Source organism: Callorhinus ursinus, unplaced genomic scaffold (genome assembly GCF_003265705.2).
Source record: "Callorhinus ursinus isolate GAN/ISIS: 27379988/994484 unplaced genomic scaffold, GSC_fseal_2.0 scaffold13, whole genome shotgun sequence".
In the NCBI taxonomy this organism is placed as follows: Eukaryota; Metazoa; Chordata; class Mammalia; order Carnivora; family Otariidae; genus Callorhinus; species Callorhinus ursinus.
The window spans coordinates 13,918,080-13,940,186 of record NW_027397075.1 but is presented as its reverse complement, the minus strand read 5'-3'; the positions used below and the strand labels follow the sequence as shown (position 1 = coordinate 13,940,186).

Sequence of the window (22,107 nt, the reverse complement as noted above, 5' to 3'; positions counted from 1 at the left end):
AAGTCTGTCCTGATTTTGTTTACTCCTGTTCATGGTGCCCGTCCTGCTGACCCACGGGGCCGGCATGAGGAACGAGGGGGGCAGCCACCAGGAACCTAGGTCCAAAGTCTCAGTCTAGAATCGCACAGATCCCTGTCCCACGGGAAGCCCAGTATCAACAAGTCCTCGTGCGACATGAGAGTATTTTATCTGGGAGTTTGTATCAATCCACATGAATGTCTTTTCGAATAACTAGCATTTTAATTGGGTGTACCGATATCCTATAAAGAAAACTGCAAGACCCGTTTTCTCTGCAACCGGGCAGATGCCCAACCTGGAGGGGCTCCCCTCCCCCCCCCAGCTGCTGGAGCCCGGCCTGCGCTGGCACCCCTCAACCCCTCCACCCCTGCTGGGGCTGCCGAGGCCCCTGCCTGTGCTGGGAAACTGCTTCTCTCTTTATCTTCCTCACACTGCAGGCAGCACCCCTGTCCCTGCCGCTCCCCATTTCTCTCTGGCTGCCCCCCACAACACTCTGGTTCCCCTCAGCCCCTTCCTGCTGCCCTGCCCTGAGGGTGGCCTGGCCCAGGTCTGTATTGGCCCCCAGGGCCGGCTCTCCAGCCCAGCCTGCTGTTTTTCAGTTCCTCGGCTGCCTCAGGGCCTTTACACAGGCCTGCTTTCGGGGGTGGAGTTCCCCAGCCCTCAGTAGCTGGGGTGCTCCGGCCCCGGGATGCTTTCCCTGAGGCCCTAGGAGCCGGCCTCCCCCGCTACCCACCTTGAGCCTGGAGGCCCCTGATCAAGAACCCCTGTGCTGCTGTCCCGTGCGGGGCAATTCTTGGGGGGAGATGGGTGAGCATTTCTGAGGCCCATGGTGGGGGGAGTGCCCCCCAACCCCCAAACTCCCTGCAGCAACAACTTCCTGTAAGCATGCTTAACTTTGTGTCATTTTGTGATCGACCTCGAGACAGTGGAACGGGCCTGCTCCCGGGGTGGGGGATGGCCCTGGGTGTAGAGCTGTAGCCTCTGACACTCCGGATGCCTGCCTCCCTCAGCTGGCTCAGCTTCAGTGACAGTGACCCGTGTCTGCGTGGAGCTCAGCCCTCCCCGGGGCGGGCCCCCACCCCCCACCCCCGCGCCCACCATCACCTGCCGTCACACGGCCCCTCTGTGGGCCTGGTCCACGGTGGCCGTGGCCCAGCTCGCGTCCCCACGTCTAGCCAGCATGGAAGTACTTTGTTAACCCTTCTGCGGTGAGTGACTCGGTGCGTCCCCACTCCCTCTAGTTCCACAACGTCTCCCCCAAAGGAAGCCTGTGCCCGTTTAGCACTTACTTCCCAGGGCTTCCAGTCTGACGGGTTCTGACCAGATGAAGGGTGCACCCTACCAGAGCATCAACGTAGTGCCTGAGTGTCCTCGTGGGAGATCTTCCCCTGCGGTCCCAGGGGTCACCGCCATTAGCCTCTGCAACCATGTTCAGGGAACACACCTGTGTATCCTTCCTCTGCCTCCTGGGGGTCCCTTAACCCCCGCTCAGGGACCATCCACACTGACACGTGAGCACCTGCTTCCATCTCAGCAGCTGGGTTCCGTGCTTGGGACAGGCTGTGAGTTAGGGACAAACCGGGTCCAGGCTCTCCCCTGCTCCAGACCCCCTTCATCTGTGAGGACCTTGTTCAGAGACCACCCCTCAAAGGCCGTCCAAACTACCTGGCCCCACCCCTCTTTTGTATCATCTCTGCATCCAGCAACCACAGTTCTGGGACATCATCGTTTGCACATCCAGCCCCCCGGGACTGCAAGCTCCTGCAGGGTAAGAGCCCTCTTCCTCGATTTTGTATCCCAGAGCCTAGCTTGGTGCCTGCACACAGTAGATGCTCAATAAATGTTAAATGGGTGGCTGAGGGTTGAAAGCAGTTGTAAACTCTGGCTGGTGGACGTAAACCCTGAATGAGGCCAGACCGGATGGAGGGTCCAGGGCACACGATACCCCTTATGGGCACCCTGAGAAGCTGCTGCCCATGCCAGGTAGGGTGCCTGGCCCCCTTCCTTCCCAGCAGCCCAGAGAGTGGACCGCACACCACCCCTGGGGGTCAGGGCTGGCCCCGGGGCTCCCTCTACCAGGGATGGTGGTGGGTGTCAGGTCCTGATTGTACCACGCTGTATTTACCTAGAGGACGTTTTTATTTGGGGGATGTTTTTTATTTTAAAAAGTCCTATCATTTTGGGGCACCTGGGAGGCTCAGTTGGTTAAGCGTCTGCCTTCGGCTCAAGTCATGATCCCAGGGTTCTGGGATGGAGCCCCGCGTCAGGATCTCTGCTCCACAGGGAGCCTGCTTCTCCCTCTGCCCCTCTCCCTGCTTGTGTGCTCTCACTCTCTCTCTATCTCTCAAATAAAATCTTTTGAAAAATCCTATCATTTTATGCTTAATTTTTTTTTTTTTAAGTTAAGCTCTACACCTAACATGGGGCTTGAACTCATGACCCAGAGATCAGGAGTTGTGTGCTCTTCCGACTGAGTCATCCAGGCACCCCAATATAAACCCTAATTTTTAAAAATTATACCAGAGGGGCACCTCAGTGGCTCAGTTGGTTAAGCAACTGCTTTCGGCTCAGGTCATGATCCTGAAGTCTCAGGATCGAGTCCCGCATCAGGCTCCCTGCTCAGCAGGGAGTCTGCTTCTCCCTCTGACCCTTCCCCCTCTCATGTGCTCTCTCTCTCTCTCTCATATAAATAAATAAATAAAATCTTTAAAAAAAATAAAAATAAAAATCATACCAGAAAGATCGCCTTTGCCCATTCCCCTCCCATGGCACTAATACGGTCTTGTTCGATCTCATCCCAGCCTTGCCTGGGCCACACAGAGCACTCATCCAGCCAAGCAAGAGCGCGGGTGCCATCTCTTAGCGTTATGCCCCTGTGGCGTGTCTTCACTGTGACTCGGAAGAATGGGACTCTCCACAGGGAGGAGGCACCCCGCAGTGTCCTGATGCTCTTAATAAGGCTAGCGCCATCAGCTGCCAGACTACTCCTTTCTTTGTTGAAATGGCTTCCTTGGGATAAGTTCATCTTTCCAATCATTTGGAAAGTTATTCCTGGTCTTTATCTCCTTAGCTGTCCCCCTGCCTTCCCTCGGGGCTCTGCCAAGTGCTACTGGACTTCCCTCTGCCACCACCTTTTAGTCTTTTTATCCTCATTAGAATTCTTGGGGACTCAGGGCACTCCCTCCCCCCATCTCTCTGTAGCTCTCCCTATCAGGGTCTCTGGCTTGAGTTTCCCAAAGCCCTCCCTTTGTTCCTAGAAATCCCCACCTGTGCAATGATGGGCCAAGGGTCTTGCAATGCTGTGATTTTCAGCTGGGGACCTAGCTGTGATGGGGAAGGCAGAGGCCTGTGTCCCCCGTCACATGCCACACCCCCTCCCCCAGCCCTGCCTGGTGCTGGGGGGCCAAGGGGAAGGCGCCCTGGGTCCCTCCTGGCCCCGTGACTGGTCACTGGATGCTCCCCGAGCCCTGGTGTAGGAGACAAGATGGTGTCATAAGCCACATGGGCTCAGCCCCGCTGGGAGTCAGAGTTTGAATCCGACTTCTCCCTAGCGGGCTGACCAGGGCAAGACGTTTGACCCTCCGAGGCCCATTTCCTTGTCCACAAAATGAGAGTCATGGTGATATCTTCCTCAAACGGTCTTTATGAGGATTATATAATACACTAACAATGCTTAGGACAGGTGTGGCACACACTTGGTGATCAGTAGACGTTAGCTATATGTGCCAGGCATCCTACCAGGGATCAGGGATGCAGACAAAGAGGCACAGAGACCCTCAGTGGGGGAGGTATTGAGTGAAAAAAGGTAATAATGGAGTGTGAGGGATGAAGGAGGGGTCTGAGAAGGGAGGAGGGGAGATCAGGAGGGCTTCCTGGAGGAGGTGGTGCTCTAAGGACTGAGTAGCCGTCCCTATACAGGAAGGGAAGGAGAGAGTAGTTGGTGCAGAGAAAGCCACAGGCTCAAGGACACAGGTGAGGGGAGAGCAGCATGATGGGACGAGAGTGGGGGCAGGGGGCTGGTGCTGGGGATAAACGGGAGGGACCACCGAAGGGTCCGGCCTGTGACAGGAAGATGCTGAAGGATTCCAGGAACGGAGTGGCTGGTCAGGCGTGCCAGTTAGAAAGAGCCTGTGGCTTTCTGGGGAAGAACGCATGGGGGCGGGGGGTTAAGACTGAGCAGGCCAACCCGGTTAGAGGCTGTGAGGAGACCCCAGCCAGAGGGCGGCGCAGCGGCACGGTGGGGGCAGAGCTAGGAGCCAGGAAGCCGCGGGATCTCAGGGCTCGGTGAGTAACGAGGAGTGAGCAGTGGGGTGACTCAAGGCTTCTGCTGCGAGCAGTTGGGTGGATGGTTGTGTCTTTTGCCCAAAATGGAAATAACAGAGTGGAACAGAATGGAAGGTGGGGGTGGGGTGGGCTCAGTTTGAGACATGCTGGTTTGAGGTGTCAGCAGCCCCATCGGAGACCCAGTGTGACCTCTCACACGGTGCAGAAAACGAGAGGACAGGGAGCGAAGCTGACCTGCTCCCCGAGCCCAAGGAGGGAAATGTCTCCCAAGTCTTAGGATTTCAGCCACAGCGGGCTTGTGTGCTCTGCCCACCTCTGTGTTTTTGACTGCGCTGCTTCCTGACAGTGGGGTACCCCCTCTTCCCTTGGTCTGAATTCTCCCTCTGCACACAGTCCCCCAGCCAGCACTGGCTCCCTGGCCTGCACTCCCCTGACCCCGGGTCCTCCATGCCTGCAGTGGTGAGGGGCCAGGCCTGTGGCCTGCACTTGGGTGTTTCCTTGCTCAGAGGGCCATCAGGCGAGGGACAGGATGGTGTGAGATGGAGGACGTGATTGCCGCGGGTGGGGCGGGGCAGGGGGAACCCTGGGAACACCAAGACAGGCAGTGAGGCTGAGGCGGCAGGGCCTGGGCCTGTCCTTGCTCCTCCTTGTGCCCCCAGGAAGAAGGAATGAGGGTGTCAGAGCTGTAGGGGGTGAGCTGGAGAGAGGTGGGAGGGTGTGGTGAAGTGGCAAAGAAGCCCACTCCACCTGGCAAACATCCCTCAGCTTAGAGAAATCGCAGTCACAGGTGACCTTGGCAAAGGCAGGGAGCTGGGTGGGAGAGCAGGTAGGGTGGAGACGCGGAGTGAAGATTTCTCTTCTCCGAAGTCAGTCTGGGACAAGGAAGAGCACGGCAGAGGAAGGTGGGGAGGCCTCTAGTGGTATGGTAGCCTCCTCCCTTTTGAAACAGGACAGACCAGACACCCGTGGGCTGCCAGTTCAGAAGATGGAAGACCCGGCCTGGCCAAGGGGAAGAAGACAGAAAGGAGGTTCCTTTGAAAGCTTGGGCTGAGTCCAGCGGGAGGGCTAGGCCAGGAGTGGCCAACCCACTGCCCACGTGGAAAAGGCTGCCACTCAGGACATTTAGGGAGAGGGTTAAGAGTTCAAGGGAGACCAAGGGCCAGGTGACAGCCACCCAGTTCTCAAAAGGCCGGGGACAAAAGGGAACCAAAGCTGGTGGGTAGAGATAAGGCAGCCAATCGGGTTGCCCGTAACCCCCCCCAGGGGATTAGCAGGACAGTTTCAGCCCCTGATCAAGCTGCGTGCTGGGCTGGGAGAGAACCACTGGCCGCTGCTCCACAAATAAATGCGGCCTTGCAGGTGCAAGCTTTGCGTGAACACAGACTGGAGGACACGGATCCCAGAACGTGCAGAAACCTGGGGAAGCATCCACAGGTCGCAACACCGACAGGGCTTCAAAACCAGTCACGCCTACACCCTGAGGGGCAGAGACAGTCCCCCAACTGAAGTGTGGGTCCGAGGGGACAGATGCGGGGGAGGGGGCTCCTTTTCCTCAGAAGCCAGGAGAGAGAAGGCACCGAGACCGGGTCGGAAGATGGAGGGGTCTGTGTCTGGAGGAGACTGAGGACAGGGTCGGGGTGGGGCGATCCCGGGGGCACAGGAGGGCAGCGAGTAGAGGCCAGCACCTCACAGGTGGATGGGGGCTTTCCTGGGGGCTGGAGCAGAACAAGCCGGCGCCCTGGACTTGGCATTTAGGCTCCGTCTGCTCGAACCCTCGGAGCGCTCCAGAAAATATGAAGACGTCCCAGGGAGACTTCGGTCCCGGGTCCCTGGGGGAAGGCCGTTGAGAAGCCCACCACCGACCCCACACGGCGAACGTAAAGGAAAGTCGCACTCGGAACCCAACACCTGCCAGCGCTGCGCAGCCGCAGTGAAGGCGGGGCACCCAGGCCCCGCCTCGTATGCTAATATAGAGGGCCACCGCCCCGCCCCCGCTCCGGAGCCGGACAGTCTCAACGCCACGGGGTGTGAGAGGCGCCCGGCCCCGCATCTGCAGAGGCCGATATGGGGCTGGACACCTGTGTCGGGGCCGGTCGGGCGGCGGCACAGTGTGGAAGCGGTCAGAGGACCGCTAGGGCGTCCCCGAGCCGTGGCGGCCCCCGCCGACGCGAAGTGGTATGGCCCTCAGGGGCGGGGCCCGGGTCATGTGACGAGGCCGCGGCCGCCATTTTGTTCTGCGGTGCTGGTATTTAGAGCGCAGCGGCAGACGGGCCGGGTCCCCTTCGCAGCCGCCTGACTGCTCTGCTGCCGTTCGCTCGCCGTGCCCGGCCCGTCCTCGCCCCCCGCCTCGGCCCGCTGAGCTCGCCCTCTCCCCACCCGCAGACATGTCCGAGGCCAAGAACGGCCCCGAGTACGCCTCCTTTTTCGCGGTCATGGGCGCCTCGGCCGCCATGGTCTTCAGCGGTGAGCGCCGCGGCAGGAGGGACCCGGGAGGCTGGGGGCGCCGGGGCGCGCGGGGCTCCTGCCTGCATCTCCCCAGGGTTCGGTGTGTGACGTCACGCTGACGTAATTCCGAGCTGTTGGGGGGTCCCGGGACTCACGTGACAGCTGGCGGGGGTCGGGGCCCCGAGGGCTGCGGATCGCAGGGCCTGCGGGCTGGGCCGGGGTGCGGGTCCCAGGGTCTCCCGGGGATCGATAACCGGCAGCCCTGCCCTTGTCGGTGTAGGTGCGGGGGTGGGGCGGCGGCGCCGCTGCCATCTTAGCCCTAGGAGAGGCGGGAGGGAGGCTGGGGTGGGGGCGCGCGGTCCTGCGCCTGCTCCGCACCCCCCCCCAATCCTGCTGGCAGGTGTGACATCACACCTCGGAAAGCTCCCGCGACGCGGGGCCGCCCTGTTCGGCGGAGGTGGGGGCAGGGGATGGATGAGGTCCTGGCTCTCTCCTCCGAGGTACACAGCTCTGGCCCTTATGGCCTTTGTGGCGGCCCGGCCCCCCGGCGGGGGTCAACTGGGTCTGTACCCAGAGGCAGGTGCTTCCAGTTAGGGCCTGTCACTGCTTACCAGTAGTCCTGTGGGATGTGTGGATAGCTTGGGAAAACTGGGCTGAGGGGTGGTCCTAAGAGCTGGCAGAAACCCAGGCGTGGGATTGTGTGGAATGGGGGTGGTGGTCCGGACAGGCTAAGGGCCAAGGATGGGTGTCTGGGAGGCAGGCCAGCAACAACACTGTGTGTGTGTGTACACTTGCCAAGAGTCTACCTCTGGGTGAGTGAGAGGGTGGCATGAAGTGTCAGCGTTGAGGGGGGAATTGGGTCTTTGTCCTTAGAAGGGAGTCTTTTAGTTCAGGCCTGAATCAATGAATGAAGGAGCGAATGACTTACCTTTCCTGAGGCCCAAAATTGGGAGTGCTCCTCTCAGTAAAGAGAAGGGGCCTTCCAGGTTCTCATAGCACCCTCCTTTTGAAGTTGGGTCTTGATGGTCATAGGGTGTTGAATTAAGTGAAAATTGGCCTATCTGGGAGATAGGCACATGGGCCAGGCCCGGGAATGTGGAACCCAGGAAGGTTAGTCCTAGGCCTGCTGCAACCCTGTAGACTGGTCTGACCTGGTCTCCTCTGGGCCTTCTTGGGTAGGTCTGGTTTTTGGTTTTGACGACTCCGCCCTGCCCCACCCTACCTGGTGGACTGGGGAGGCTCACTACGCAAGTACAGGGAGGGTTTGAACTCCAAACAGTCTCTGCTGACTGTAAACACGTGTGGGGTAGGGGCCTGGGGGACTCTGCTCTCTTGACGCCTCTACCTGGGCCTGTCTGCCAGTCATGAGTTGCTGAGTGAGCCCTGCCCTGCCCTGCCCTTCCCATCACGTGCAAGTAAGGGGTCATTTGTGGTGGGAGAAGTGGTCTGGACTTCCCCTTCCCTCCCAGCCAACGCCTGCTCTTTCCACATCTTGGGGGCTGCCTACTCTCCAGCACTTCTGAACAGGCTGCTGTGACCCGCGTCCCCCCAGCCTTTTCTGCTCTTTGCCTCCAGAATGCCTTCAGAAATTCTACTTTGGCTGGCCACCTGTGGGTTACGTGGGGCTGTCATTTGTTCATTCAGCAAATCTTGATTGAGCTCCTACTATGTGCCAGGCACAGGGGGAACATCAGTGAACAACAGGATGTTCCTGCCCCAGAATTCCTTGAGTTCTGGCTGTCATTGTTCCTGAAACCTTGAGTTCCCCCCCCCAGCCCTTTTTCTGTACCCAGCTACTGGCCTGCCTCCAGTCACCAGTACATCTCTTCCTCTCCTAGAACTTAACCTGATACTTTCAGATGGAGCTTGACCCAAAGCAGGTCTCTGGAAGTTACTGAGAACCAGTATCAGTGGTCTGGGGCTCTTTTTTGGTTGCCCCAGGCCCCTGAGGATTGGTGCTGCCTGCTCCTCCAGGGCCCAGTCTCCCTTCCTGCTTCCCCTTTTTTGTTGTGACAAAAGTCCTGCCGATTCTTTCTTCATCAAGTCTTCCACAGGCTGTCTTGTTGCCCCTTTTCCGTAATCTCTTTGACTTCCTCCCTGCTGGCAGGCACCCTGCCTTTGGTGCTTTGTTCCTGGAACTGCCTCTTGATTGCACTCTTTTCTGTCCTCTGCTCGATCTGGGACCTTGTCGGGCTTGGTCTTCAGAGCTAGCATCCAGGGCCTTTGTGGACACCTGCTGCTGCTGCCCAGGCCAGGCTGCTTTTCCCTTGTGGTCGGCCCTTTTTCATCCCTTTGTTGTTCTTGTTGCCTCCCCACCCCAGCCACACGATCTTCCTGCCACCTCCTGGAGAAGGGCCCAGCTCACTTGCCACGTCTGGCCATGTCCTACCATCTGGGATGCTGACTTCCCAGTAATCCGTTCTCACTCAGTTCCACACATCATCTGTGCTCTCCTGCTTGAGTAACAGGCCATGGCGCTGGCCCCTTGCGTGCATGTGACACCGCATGATGTGGTGCCTGGCCTGCAGTAGGAGCCCCCAAAATGCACTGTGACCAGGAGAGTTCCGGAAAACTTGAAGACCAGCCCCGAGCCGTGGGTTGATGGTGCTGAGTGCCTTTGGGACCGAGTGGCGGAGGTAGTACAGGTCCCTCTGCTCCCACCCCTACCTCTTTCCTCTTTCCAGTAGCTCCCAATCTGGTGCCACATTCGTGCATGTCTCCATTCATGTTGTCTGCAATCCTTTTTGCTCATTCACACCTCTACCCAAGGTCATTTTCTCTATGGACCCCTTCCCCAGACTTCCCCACCGGCCTCCCCACTCTTCTAGAACATGTTGCTGTGCTTGGACGTGCCATATATGTCCTCACCAGGCTTGGGGCCCTGGGAAGCTAGAGCTCCTTGGACCTCCTCACTGCTTGGTGATGAGCATAGAGTAGTCATTTTTTTCCTGTGGCCCAAGCAGGTGAATAAAACGTGCTGAAAAATGGTCATCCTCGTCTTTTCCACCTGTGAGTCCTGTTAATCTCTGCTCACGCAGTGCAGTTGGATCCTGGAGGGCAGGAGTCAGAAGAGCCCCCTGGGCCCCCTGTGGCTCTGTTCTGTACAAAAGTTACTCTAGACTTTGAGGTCAGGAGAAGGGAACTTTCAGGAAGGCTGCACCCCCTATCTAGCAAGAGGGAGGAGGAATAGCATCAGAGGAGACAGGCCACGCTAGAGTTTTCCCCCCACCCCGGTTATAAGAGGCCTTAGGGAATCTAGGCTTCTGTGAGCTCAAGGCCTCTGTGCATGCAGGGGTGCTTCTGGGAGGTCTGCCTGGGTGATGGCTCCCTGTGCCCTGTCCTCTCCTGGCTCGCCCTTTTTATGGTATTTAGAGAGTATTCTTTCCACACTTGAGGATGCACTCAGCCTGTTGACGACAGATGCTAGCCCTCCTGGAGGGCTGGGCGCAGTGGGGAGTTGGGAAACCTCTGGCCCAAGATAGGACTTGTCGGGCCCTGTGTGCGGTGAGGATCTTCCAACATGTTGTCCCTGGGTGGAGCCCCAAGGCAGACAGGCTGATCCTGGCCTGACATTTGGGCTGCTGAGATGCAGTCACCTGCTGCTTTGCCAGGCCATTTCTGACCTGAATGTCCAGGACTCCAGGTGGTTAAAAAAAAAAAAAAGCGTCCGGATACTTCAGCAAGGCTTGAGCGGCCCAGTTGCCCTTTTGTCTATGTGACTGGGCTGCTGGACCTGTCGTAACTCCACTTGTAGGCTGCGGGCAGCTACACGGAGGCTCCCTGGTGGGTGGGGCCGACCTTTCTCAGCAGAGCCGAAGCCCAAATAGGCCGGGCAGCCACAAGGGGCTCTGGTGGAGAAAGGGCTACCTGGGCTCATTGCGTGCCTGGCTGGGGCTGTTGCCCCTGAGGGCCACCTGGCTGGGTGCCAGCTTCATGTCCCCTCTGTGATAACTTAGGGGTCCCTCAACTGTGCTTGACCTACTCCTGGGTCCTGGCCCTGGCTGCTCTGAGCTCACCTGGCTTCCCCCTGCCCTCCCCACAGCCCTGGGTGCCGCCTATGGTACAGCCAAGAGTGGCACCGGCATCGCGGCCATGTCCGTCATGCGGCCAGAACTGATCATGAAGTCCATCATCCCAGTGGTCATGGCTGGTATCATCGCCATCTATGGGCTGGTGGTGGCAGTCCTCATCGCTAATTCCCTCAATGATGGCATCAGCCTCTACAGGTGAGTGCTGGGTCCCTCCTGTCTGTCCTTGCCCTGCCTGGGATCAGGCCACTGCACAGGGCAGGGAGGGCCGGGGATGGGGTGTTGGGCGGGCGGCTTCCTCCCCAGCAGGTGGCTAACATCTCTCCTGTGTCCTCTCTCCCCCAGGAGTTTCCTCCAGTTGGGTGCTGGCCTGAGTGTGGGCCTGAGCGGGCTGGCGGCTGGCTTTGCCATTGGCATCGTGGGGGACGCTGGTGTGCGTGGCACCGCCCAGCAGCCCCGGCTATTCGTGGGCATGATCCTGATCCTCATCTTCGCCGAGGTGCTCGGCCTCTACGGTCTCATTGTTGCCCTCATCCTCTCCACAAAGTAGCCCCTCTCCGAGCGCACCAGCCACAGAATATGATGTAAAGACCATCCCCTCATTCCAAAATGAACAGCCTGACACACATGCACGGGGCAGCCGCCCCCCCCAGTAGTTGGTCTTGTAAATGCGCAGTGTCCTAGTGCCCATCGTCTGTTACCCCGGCCTTGCCCCTACCCGCCCCGTGCCGTGGACATCTGGGCCCACTCATTACCCATCCAGGCCCCCGACCAGTGAGGATGCAGGCCTCTGCTGCCCCTACTCACCTGCCCTAGAGTGCTCTGTGTATAAGAATGAATTAGCGTTGTCATTTTCTCTTCACTGGATGTTTATTATTTATAAAGATTTGATCTGTTCATACGTCTGTGGAGCAGCCCTTCGTCTCCCAAGTATATAGTAATCTTAGGTAGTGTTGCGTTGCGGGGTTACCGTTTGCTCTGAGACTCGGATGGAACCACCCTCCTCCAGCCCCGCCTGCCCGGGGCCGCGGGGCCAGTGCGCTGGGCCTTCCAGGCCCTGAGCCGAGCCGTGTCCAATAAAGTTCTCGGTTGTGACTGGACGCCTGTGTGGACCGCTTGTGTGGGCCCGGGCGGGGGCGGGGGCGAGGGCGGGCACAAGTAGGGGCCGCGCCGTCAGGACGACCGAGGGGCGCGCCGGTCACGTGGGCGGGCGGGTCACGTGGACGTATCGTCACGTGGCACGCCTCAGTCAGCTGAGGGTCACGTGGGCGCGGCGCAGCTCCGGGGCCCGCAGTCGGCCGGGTACGCGGGGAGCGGGGTTCGGCCGTGGGGCTCCGGGCAAGTGCCCGCTCGGGTGGCTCACGATGCGCGGCGGGCAGGACGAGGCGCGGGCCCGGGTGCTCCAGTTCACCAACTGCCGCATCCTGCGAGGCCGGGCGCTGCTCAGGTGTGGGGTGCGGGGCCGAGCGCTGCTCAGGTGGGGCCCGGGGCCGGGTGGGGTGCGGGGCCGGGAGCTGCTCAGAGGTGCGGCGCGGGGTGCGCGGCCGGGCGCGGCTCGGGTGGGACCCGGGGCCGCGTGGGGCGCGGGGCCGGAAGCTGCTCGGGTGGGACGCAGCGTGCGTGCGGGATAGGCGATCTTAGCCCCCGCCCGGCTCTGGCCGCAGGGAGGATTTGTGGGTGCGTGAAGGCCGCATTCTGGACCCGGAGAAGCTGTTTTTTGAGGAGCGACGAGTGGCGGATGAGCAGCGGGACTGCGGGGGCTGCATCCTGGCGCCCGGCTTCATCGACGTGCAGATCAACGGTGCGGTCTAGGGCTCGGGGTGGGGACCCAGAGAAGGTGGTCTGGGCACCGTGCGACCTTCTTCTCTGGCTGTAGGTGGATTTGGCGTTGACTTCTCTCAGGCCACGGAGGACGTGGGTTCGGGGGTCGCCCTGGTGGCCCGGAGGATCTTGTCGCACGGAGTCACCTCCTTCTGCCCCACCTTGGTCACCTCACCACCGGAGGTTTATCACAAGGTGAGGTCAGGCTCCCGGTCTCAAGGAAAGGGGGCTCCAGAAGCAGCAGTACTTTATTTTTCAAATCTGTGCTCCCACAGACATCTCTTAGCCCTAGCATCTGGCTTTACCTGCTGGCCTTCTTCCATATGGGGCTGGGGCCCTGCCCCTAGGCTTTCTCATTCGGGTGTTCCCCCCCAGCGGGAGAGTCTCCCTGCCTCTGCAGCTGTCCCATAGGCCTTCACTGCTGTCGCCTCAGCGTCTTCCCGGCTACACGTCCTTTCTGCGCTGCCCTCTGGCCGGCTCCAGGCTCCAGAAACCGGTTCCTGGGACTTCGTGATTGCCACATCCATAGCTGCTCGCAGGCTCATCCCCCCTAACCTGTCTGTGCTCTGTGACTCCCGTGAGTGTGCTTTCCAGAAAGAAGCTCCACTGTGCGCCCTGCCGCCCCAGTCCGTCCTCCCCAGTCCGTCCTCCCGTGCTGCTCTCATCTACCCCCACACCTCCCACTTCTTCCTCCTGTTTATCTGCCCATTTTCCTTTATTTTCCACGGGGATTCTCTGGTTTTATTCTTTACCTCGTTTTATTGTTGGGTTTTCTGCTCTCTGTGGGCACGGTGTTCTTTCTTCCTGAACTGTTGGAGAGTAGGCTGTGTTCCTCGTGTCTCTGGACTGCTTGATGCCTAACGAGTTTTGAAAAGCGTGGCTGTTCCATTACCCAAGTTGAGTTTAGGAGGGTAGCAGTTAGGTTGTAATCCTTCATCTTTGTTCCGGGGTGGTGGTTTTCTCCAGCACAGGTTCTTTACTGCAATGATGGATCACATCACCTGTCCAGGAGTCCCTCCTGGGTGTGTGGACACAGAGTCCAAGCTGGGTGTTGGGGGAGGTCGGGTGTGGGCTTTGGGTTTGGTCTAGGCCCCTTAACTTCATCTGTCAGCTGGGGGACTCGAGACAGCCATTAGTTGTTTTTGGGTCTTTTGTCTTTTCAAGTCTAAATTGAGCATGATGACCCTGTCCATGTCTTGGGGTTAGGGTACTCAGCACTGTGTGTGGTCTGTGTTAAGCACTTGGCAAACTGTCAACTGTGGACGTGTTTTGGGGAAATTTCCCCAGGTCTCCCATCACAGAGTCAGATGTTAAAAACTAAGCTCTCTTTGCTGCTGGAAACCAGCACCTGGTTCTGTGTTTTCCCTCCTGGTCATCCGTCCATGCTTGGAACCTAGGAACATGCCCACTTTATTGTTTCTGTGTTCTTTGTCCTCCCCCTTCCTGGGCCCCACCAGTGAGGCTTAGTGACTGTTCCTTAGTCTCCCAAGTGCTCTCCCTGCTCTGAGTCCTGCTATAGGGGCCTTCCCAAGGTACAGGGCTCAGCGCCTCACTCACCCCCACCCCTTCCCTTTTATCCTCAGGGTAAACCCCAGCCTTCTGAGCATATTTTCCCTAAGTGCCTGAGCCTTGGTCCTTTCCCTAGGCACATTTCAGCCATTCTAGGCTGTTCTCTCTCCTGCCTCCAAGCCGTCTGCCTGGAAGGCCTTTGCCTTGTTCTATCTGTTGCCTCCTCTTTGGCTCTGCTGTGTGGCCATACACCGGCCATGCCTTTAACAGCCCATCTGACCATTGCCACACAGATGGTGAGGTCTTTTTATTTAGAACAGGGGGTTTCCGGACACGGGACTTCTAGCTTGTGTCGTCTTGCTAGAATGTGTTATCCATCATGAACACCTGCAGGATGAAGGCCTTGGGCAGCAGAAAGTAGTCGTGGAGGGCGGTGAATGTGAAAATTTGATTCCGGCGTCATCGAGGAGACTACAGGACGGTTCACTGGGATATCTTCCCACTTCCACCTACCCATCTTCTTCCAGGACTGCCTCACACTGCGCGGAACTGTATTGCTTTTTTTTTTTTTTTTTTTTTTTAAAGATTTTATTTATTTATTTGAGAGAGAGAATGAGATAGAGCATGAGAGGGGGGAGGGTCAGAGGGAGAAGCAGACTCCCTGCCGAGCAGGGAGCCCGATGCGGGACTCGATCCCGGGACTCCAGGATCATGACCTGAGCCGAAGGCAGTCGCATAAACAACTGAGCCACCCAGGCGCCCTCGAACTGTATTGCTTCTTTGTCAGAGTTACCCAGATCCTTTGTCGTTGCGTTCTGGTCCACTAAGACCACCTGATCCTTTTCTGAGGTCTTCTCTAGCCTTACACTTTGATAGTCTTCCAGGAGAAAGATTTGATTGCATTGTTCTCGGCTTCAAGTCCATCATCTGCTTCGCCAAGATCTAGTACCTCCTCAGGCGGCAGGCCGACCTTTATTTCTGGTCCCACACACCCTCTATCCTTTGACCTTACCCTGTGCTTTCCTGCCTGAAACATGCCTCATTTTCTCTACCTCCATGCTGTCATTTATGCTGTTCTCCCCATTTAGCATTCTCTAGCCTTTTTTTTTTTTTTAAGGTTTTACTTATTTGACAGAGACACAGTGAGAGAGGGAACACAAGCAGGGAGAGTGGGAGAAGGAGAAGCAGGCCCCCCGTGGAGCAGGGAGCCCGATATGGGGCTCGATCCCAGGACCCTGGGATCATGACCTGAGCCGAAGGCAGACGCTTAACGACTGAGCCACCGAGGTGCCCCCGTGTTCTCTAGCTTTTCCTTGTAAAACTCTCTTTTGTTTTGAAGTGTGAAGTAAACCCTGAGTATGTCATTTGAACTTCGAGTTCTGAATCTGAGACTTGGAGGGAGGTTACAGGAGTGAGAGTGGTGTATGTGAGCCCAGGTGGGGAGAACAGCCAGCAACGGGCATAGCATTGAGCGGGTCCCCTCTCCCTGTGTGTCATTCCCAGGGGAGACCCTGTGCAGAACGCCCTAGAATGTGCCACACGGTGCCTTCCCTGCAAAGACAGGAGTCTAAGTCTTCACCCACAGTCCCACCCACCCCTTGGGTTGAGGTATTCCCCACCCCCCTCATCTCACAAGAACCTTGTGTCTCGTGCTGAGCTCCCTCGGAAGACTTTGGAGAAACCTGACACTCATCACAACAGGGTCTCCTGGTGGAAATGTGGGCAACAGACTCGTGCTGTCCTTTGTACAGATGGGCGGGCTGAAGGCAAGGGGTCTAGGGGATGTGTTCCAGAGCTGCCCAGCCTCTGACACGCATGCCCACCCGTTTCAGGGGGAGAAATCTGTTCTAGAAAATCTCAACAGTTATCTTATCTTCTTTTTTTTTTTTTTTTTTTTAATCTTTAGTGAACTTATACCTTTCCATGGCTTGTTAGGAAAGCCCGCAGCCCTTTGCCCCCACAGGCTCCCATCTAGAGACAGTCCCTTTCAGCTCGGCTGATTCTTGGAGTTTGCTCTCCTCTCTCTGAGTACGTGCTGGTACTCCTTTTTCACTTCTCAGTTTAGGGTCGTGTATGTGTGTGTCTGCTTCCCAGCTGAGGAGCAGAGGATGCACCCGTCCTCCCCATATAGCCGCCTGCAGTCTTGGGGAGATCAGTCGGGAGGACTGGGTGAAGGGAATTCCGTGTGGTCCCATTTTCTTACCTGACTGTTGTGTTTTCCTTGGAATTCCTGCTCTTTGCTCCATTCCCTTATCTCGTGACTCAACTTCAGGCTTCCTGCCAGTGGCTCACTCTTCTTTCGGGACGTCTGGATGCGCCAGGCGCTCGCTCCATCAGCGTCGCCTTCCTGCGGCAGCTTCTGGGACCTGTTTCCCAGCACCAGCTGCTGGCCTCCTTGGGCCGAGCTGTCCTGGCAGCTCCCTTCCCCTCACCTGGAGGGGGGGGTCCCCTCGCGTCTTTCTGCTGGGCCTCTGTCCGCCATTCCGGGTCTTCCTCTTTGCTGGTTTATGCCTTCACTTTGGAGCACATTTACCGGCTTCCGCTAGAGAAAGGAGTCACGGGAGGTGCAGTTTTCAAGATCTTGAAGGCCTGAGAATGTGTTTACACACACACTCTTTCTTTTTTTTAGATTTATTTATTTAACTTTATTTATTTATTTTTTTTGGCAGAGACATACCGAGAGAGGGAATACAAGCAGGGGCAGTGGGAGAGGGAGAAGCAGGCTTCCCGTGGAGCAGGGAGCCCAATGTGGGTCTCGATCCCAGGACCCTGGGATCATGACCTGAGCCGAAGGCAGACGCTTGACGACTGAGCCACCCAGGCACCCCAAAGATTTATTTTAGAGAGCAAGTGAGGGAGAGGGAAAGAACCCCAAGCAGACTCTCTGCTGAGCATGGAGCCCGACATGGGGCTCTCATGATCTCAAGACCATGACCTGAGCCGAAATCAAGAGTCAGACGCTTAACCAACTGAGCCACCCAGGCGCCCCTGTTTTTGCTCTCTTGATTGGGTTCCAGTTTTTTTTTTTAACGATTTTTTTTTATTATTATTATTCGCTGGAGACACAGAGATAGAGTGCATGAGCAGGGGGAGAAGCAGACTCCCCGCTGAGCAGGGAGCCTGATGTGGGCCTCAATCCCAGGACCCTGGGATCATGACCTGAGCTGAAGGCAGACACTTAACCGTCTGAGCCACCCAGGCACCCCTTGGGTTCCGGTTCTATGTTAGAAGTGACTTTGCTCTAGAATTTTAAAGGCGTTGCTGTGTTGTCTTTTAACTGCCAGGGTTGCTGCTGAGAAGTCAGAAGCCACCTGACCTCTGATACTTTGTGCGTGACCGATTTCTTCCCTCTGGAGGCTTGTGGAACCTTCCTTTTGGCCCTGGGTTCTGAAGCCTGAGGGGGACCCAGGTGAGGCCTGGGGGGAGGTCATCTGTAGTGCTGGCCCGCAGTATGGCCTAGCTGCCTCAAGTCTGGTTTTCGGTGCTTGTCTTGAATAACTACTTTGTGATTTTCTACTGTGTTCTCTGTCGTCTTCTTCTGGGAGCCATCATTCTGCTGCTAGGCCTCCTGGATGGATTCTCTAATTCTTCCTCTGACTCTGCTTTCTTGTTGTTTGCTCCGTTGTTATTCTGTGGTTCTTCTCTGGGGTTTTTTTGCTTCACCACTCACGTAGTTTTAACTTGGAAGAGCTTGCTTTCTTTCTCAGAATGTTTCCTGCTGATGCTCCGTTCTTGTCTCATGGGTGCAAGACCTCTCCTCACGTGTCCTCCTGTGCCCACCGGCCCTGCCCTGTCTGTCCCGTGTGTCCTTGGAGGCTTCTCCGAGCTGCTGCTGAGCCTCGGTTATCCACTCTGAGCCTCAGTTATTGGCTCTGTTTGAGATGGGCACCAGCAGGCTTCTGGGAGCCCCAAGCCTGCGGAGCTTCCTGGGGGCACCCTTAGTTGAGGTCCCTACTCAGTGAGAACAGGCGTCACTGGCTGCATGCTGAGCGTGTCAAGAGCGTAAACTTCCACTTAATTGCTGGGTGTGTGTGTCTTGACCCACCTCTCTCCTGGAGACCTCCTGGTTTACTTCTCCAGGTGCTTGCCGGGCACATGTGGGGACACTGCTGCTCTTCGATGACGTGTCGGTTGTGGTCCCCCTACTTCTCAAGCCACCAGGCATGGCCAAAGGCCTGCAGCGCAGCGTGTATGTGCTGGCCGTGTCCCCCACGGGCGCCTGCCCGCGTCTGCCCAGCGTCGCTCCTCAGCCTCCCCGGACGGTTCTGCTCTTCTCTCGTCTTGCGCGTTACACGAGGTTTCCGCCGCCTCCGAATCCCTTTAGCTTGTCTGGAACAGGGGAGCTCCGCAGGCTGGCGTGTTCGTCCAGCAGCTCAGCCCATGGACTCTGCTGTCCTGCGGGGCTCCCCGTCTACTCCCTTCTCCACGTTCCTTCCTGAGGGAGGTGTGGGCTGGGACGCCTGCCTGCCTGTCTGCTTCCGAGGTGGGTCACATGAGCGCCTGTTAACGCACAAGTGACCTTCCCGATGGTGTTGAGCTCAGGCACAGTGCGGCCATGCCGTTGATGCCCGAGCCCACAGCCCCATCTGCACCGAGCTCTCTGGCCACTGAGCCCCTGCTTCTGCACTCACTCTGTCTGGAGTGCACAGCCTCCTCATGCCTCTGGCCTTGCTTCTGGTCCTGCAGCCCAAGAGGCCGGGCCCGTCAGCCTGTCTGGGTCCAGACCCTCTGAGCATGCCACCCACTATGTCCCAGCTGCTGCCTGGACTGGGGCCACCCGGACGGGCCAGGGCAGCGGGGTTGCCTTCTGTCCATGTGCTTGCCCTCTGCGCAGGAGCTCTTTCCTCCTGTCCTGGTCCTTGCAGGCAGCTGGCCGTGCATCCCCCACGGCTCCTCCACGTCCTGATGGTTCCCAGTGCTGTGCTTTCCCTGACCACAGTTGGGGGCCTTTGACTCCCTTCTAATACCTGAGGGAAGGCCATCGGGGGCTGATCTCTGACCTTGGCTGGGCTGTGACCTCTGGGTAGGGCTTTAACAGCTGGTTCCCCCCAGGTCCTTCCTCAGATCCCTGTGAAGAGTGGTGGTCCCCATGGGGCAGGGGTCCTCGGTGAGTGGCTGACCCCTCTCCCTGCCCCCACCCTGGGAGGCTCCTTGGGGACCTGTTGGCAGCCCCTCCCCCTCCAGAGGCCCAACTGGGGAGGGAGGTCGGGCAGGTGACAGGGGCCAGGGTGGGGGCTGCAGGGCAGGAGGCGTGCTGGAGCCATCCACTCCCCTCCTCCCAGGGGTGCACCTGGAGGGCCCATTCATCAGCCGGGAGAAGCGAGGTGCACACCCCGAAGCCCACCTGCGCTCCTTTGAGGCCAACGCCTTCCATGATGTACTGGCCACCTACGGGCCCCTGGACAACGTCCGCATCGTGACGCTGGCCCCTGAGCTGGGCCGGAGCCGAGAGGTGATACGGGCACTGGCGGCCCGTGGCATCTGTGTGTCCCTAGGTGAGGGGGGCCGCCCCCAGGGTTGGGCCCACATGGGGTTCCTGGGCTGGGTGCGTAGTTTGATTTCAGGTCCCCCATGCAGGACACTCGGTGGCCAACCTGCAGGCCGCGGAGGAAGCTGTGCAGTGTGGGGCCACCTTCATCACCCACCTCTTCAATGCCATGCTGCCTGTGAGTAACCCCCCCAAGTCCCACGGGCGGGCGCAAGGGCTCCTGCCGTCGCTCAGCTGCTCCCTCCTAACCCTGCCCAGTTCCACCACCGTGACCCAGGGATTGTGGGGCTCCTGACCAGTGACCGGCTGCCACCAGGCCGCCACATCTTCTACGGGATGATCGCTGACGGCATGCACACCAACCCTGCTGCCCTGCGCATTGCCCACCGGGCCCATCCCCAGGGTGAGTGGCGGGGCAGGATGGGGGCAGCAGGGAAGCTGCCGCGGGGTAGGTCTAAGGCCCCTTCCTCCCGCAGGGCTGGTGTTGGTCACCGACGCCGTTCCTGCCCTGGGCTTGGGCAACGGCCGTCACACACTGGGGCAGCAGGAGGTGGAAGTAGTTGGGCTGACAGCCTACGTGGCAGGTGAGCGATCCTCTCGGCCCCGCCAACTGCCCCCACGACAACAGCCCCTCGGCCTCTTGTGGGATGCAGGAATCTGGGTGTTCCCTGCCGGCCTGCTGTTCCCCCCCAGCCCACTGCCGACCCCCCACCACGTGCCTGGTGGCCTCTGGTCCCCCAGAGCCTGCCCTCTCTGCTCTGAAGGCACCAAGACGCTGAGTGGCAGCATAGCCCCGATGGACGTGTGCGTCCGGCACTTCCTGCAGGCCACAGGTCAGTGCGGCTGGCGTGGGGGTGGGGGTGTGCACCTGTGTGTGTGCGCATGCACAGAGGGCAGCAGCCGCGTTTGGGAGAGGTGAGAGGGAAGCACAGAGAGTCTTGCACCCACATCCCTTGTCTGGCGGAGTTCCCAGGGGACGAGCACCAGGAATGTGGCCGAGATGCCCCTGCAGGGAACTCCTGGCAGACTGGGACCCAGGGCGATGGAAGTGAAGCCGTGGCACCCGCGAGGGGAATGGACTGCGCCTTACCCTCAGCAAGGGCCTTGGTCTCACACCCTGTGGGCGCACGGGACTTCATGGGTCCAGAGCTAGGGAGATGAGGTGGGGGTCAGAGCTTTGTTCCAGGCTTCTTAAGGGGCTGGGCCTGTTGTTGGTGAGGTGGGAAGGGGTGTCTGGCAGAGGCTGTGGTTGGCCAGGTCCTGTGGGATTCTTGATAGTGCCCTGGGACTGGGTGTCACCGGGGGGCCTCAGGGCTCAGCGTGCTGTTTAGAGCAGCAGTGAGACAAGCCAGGAGGTGGGAAATGACTTTGGCCTGGTAGCTGGGGGGGTGATGTGGGGAACAGAATGAATGGGGTTTAGTCGTGTGACCTCTTGAGGGGTAGCAGAGATAGAAAGGCAAGACCGGGTGGTTTTATCGATGGCCCAGGCTACTGCTTCTTTGTGGGGGTTCTCTACCGGGGACCTCAAAGGAGGAGGGGCTTGCAGGCCTTTGGATCCAGAGTGTCTGTCTGTGAGGACGGGAGGCCTGCCGGGCTGGGATGGGTGAGAGAGCAGGAAAAGGGTCCCTAGCAGTGTCCTCAGACTGGAGCTTGGGGCTGTGGGGTGGGGGAGGGGCTGCTGGCCGAGCTGGGATGGGGGATAGTTACCCAGTTATGTGCCCTGAGCAGGCTGCAGTGTGGAGTTGGCCCTGGAGGCTGCGTCCCTGCACCCCGCTCAGCTGCTGGGGCTGGAGAAGCACAAGGGCACCCTGGACTTCGGGGCCGATGCAGGTCAGGGCCTGATGTGGGCGCCCAGGCCACTGAAGACTTGGGAGCTCCCAGGGACTTGGGACAGTGCCAGGGCAGGTGTAATCTTCCCTATGCCCAGATGGCCTTGCCCACCACCAACCTCAGCCTGGGCCCTTTTCCCCATCAGGCCGGCTTTCTGGTGTATGGAATAAGGCCAGCTGAGGGGCTGCTGGGGCCTTTGTCCCTTGTGCCCTACTGCCAGGAATACTGGCTCCAGGACCTTGGCCAGCCTGCAGTGGGTTGGGGTGCCCTGTTCAAATCGTGTTGCAGGCTTCAGTTTTCCCACCAGCTCCTGGGCAGGGGTGGGGAGGGGAACAGAGCTTCTCTTAGGGGTGATGAAGCTCCTGGAAGCTGGCTGGGGGTTGGGGTGGCAGTGGGCCCACCCACCCCTGCCGCCACCTCACCACCCGCCTCTGACCCAGACTTCGTGGTGCTCGATGACTCTCTCCACGTGCGGGCCACCTACATCTCGGGCGAGTTGGTGTGGCAGGCGGAAGAGGCCAGGCAGTGACCGAGGACCACAGCCGGAAAGGATGCCCAGCCTTAGCTGGACGCGGTCAGGGCTGAGCCGTGGAGGAGCTGGTCTCCAGGGAGCGAGTGGGCGCCCTGCCCCAGGTGGAGGCCTCCGCTCAGGAGGCAGCTGGATAAACACGCGCCCAGCAGGGA

The 22,107-nt window shown here is 58.8% G+C and overlaps 2 protein-coding genes across 8 annotated transcripts; both read left to right on the top strand.

Moving 5' to 3' along the window:
• The first annotated feature begins 6,529 nt into the window (after positions 1 to 6,529).
• Positions 6,530 to 11,875, top strand: ATP6V0C (ATPase H+ transporting V0 subunit c). Its single transcript, XM_025877091.2, has 3 exons — positions 6,530 to 6,765; positions 10,790 to 10,973; positions 11,121 to 11,875. The coding sequence occupies exons 1-3, from the start codon at positions 6,687 to 6,689 to the stop codon at positions 11,323 to 11,325; spliced, it is 468 nt and encodes a 155-aa protein (XP_025732876.1). The 5' UTR covers positions 6,530 to 6,686; the 3' UTR covers positions 11,326 to 11,875.
• Positions 11,876 to 12,040: 165 nt separating this feature from the next.
• Positions 12,041 to 22,107, top strand: AMDHD2 (amidohydrolase domain containing 2). Of its 7 annotated transcripts, none has more exons than XM_025877286.2 (11): positions 12,041 to 12,222; positions 12,440 to 12,576; positions 12,652 to 12,791; positions 19,158 to 19,212; positions 19,388 to 19,600; positions 19,683 to 19,771; positions 19,852 to 19,996; positions 20,070 to 20,177; positions 20,358 to 20,426; positions 21,322 to 21,423; positions 21,864 to 22,107. In XM_025877286.2, the coding sequence occupies exons 1-11, from the start codon at positions 12,140 to 12,142 to the stop codon at positions 21,950 to 21,952; spliced, it is 1,230 nt and encodes a 409-aa protein (XP_025733071.1). In that variant the 5' UTR covers positions 12,041 to 12,139; the 3' UTR covers positions 21,953 to 22,107. The 7 variants fall into 7 exon arrangements, 3 of the variants coding, with proteins under 3 accessions (XP_025733071.1, XP_025733070.1, XP_025733072.1); XM_025877285.2 differs by having other exon boundaries at positions 12,041 to 12,252; XR_012380479.1 differs by lacking the exon at positions 21,322 to 21,423 and having other exon boundaries at positions 12,041 to 12,252; positions 20,335 to 20,426.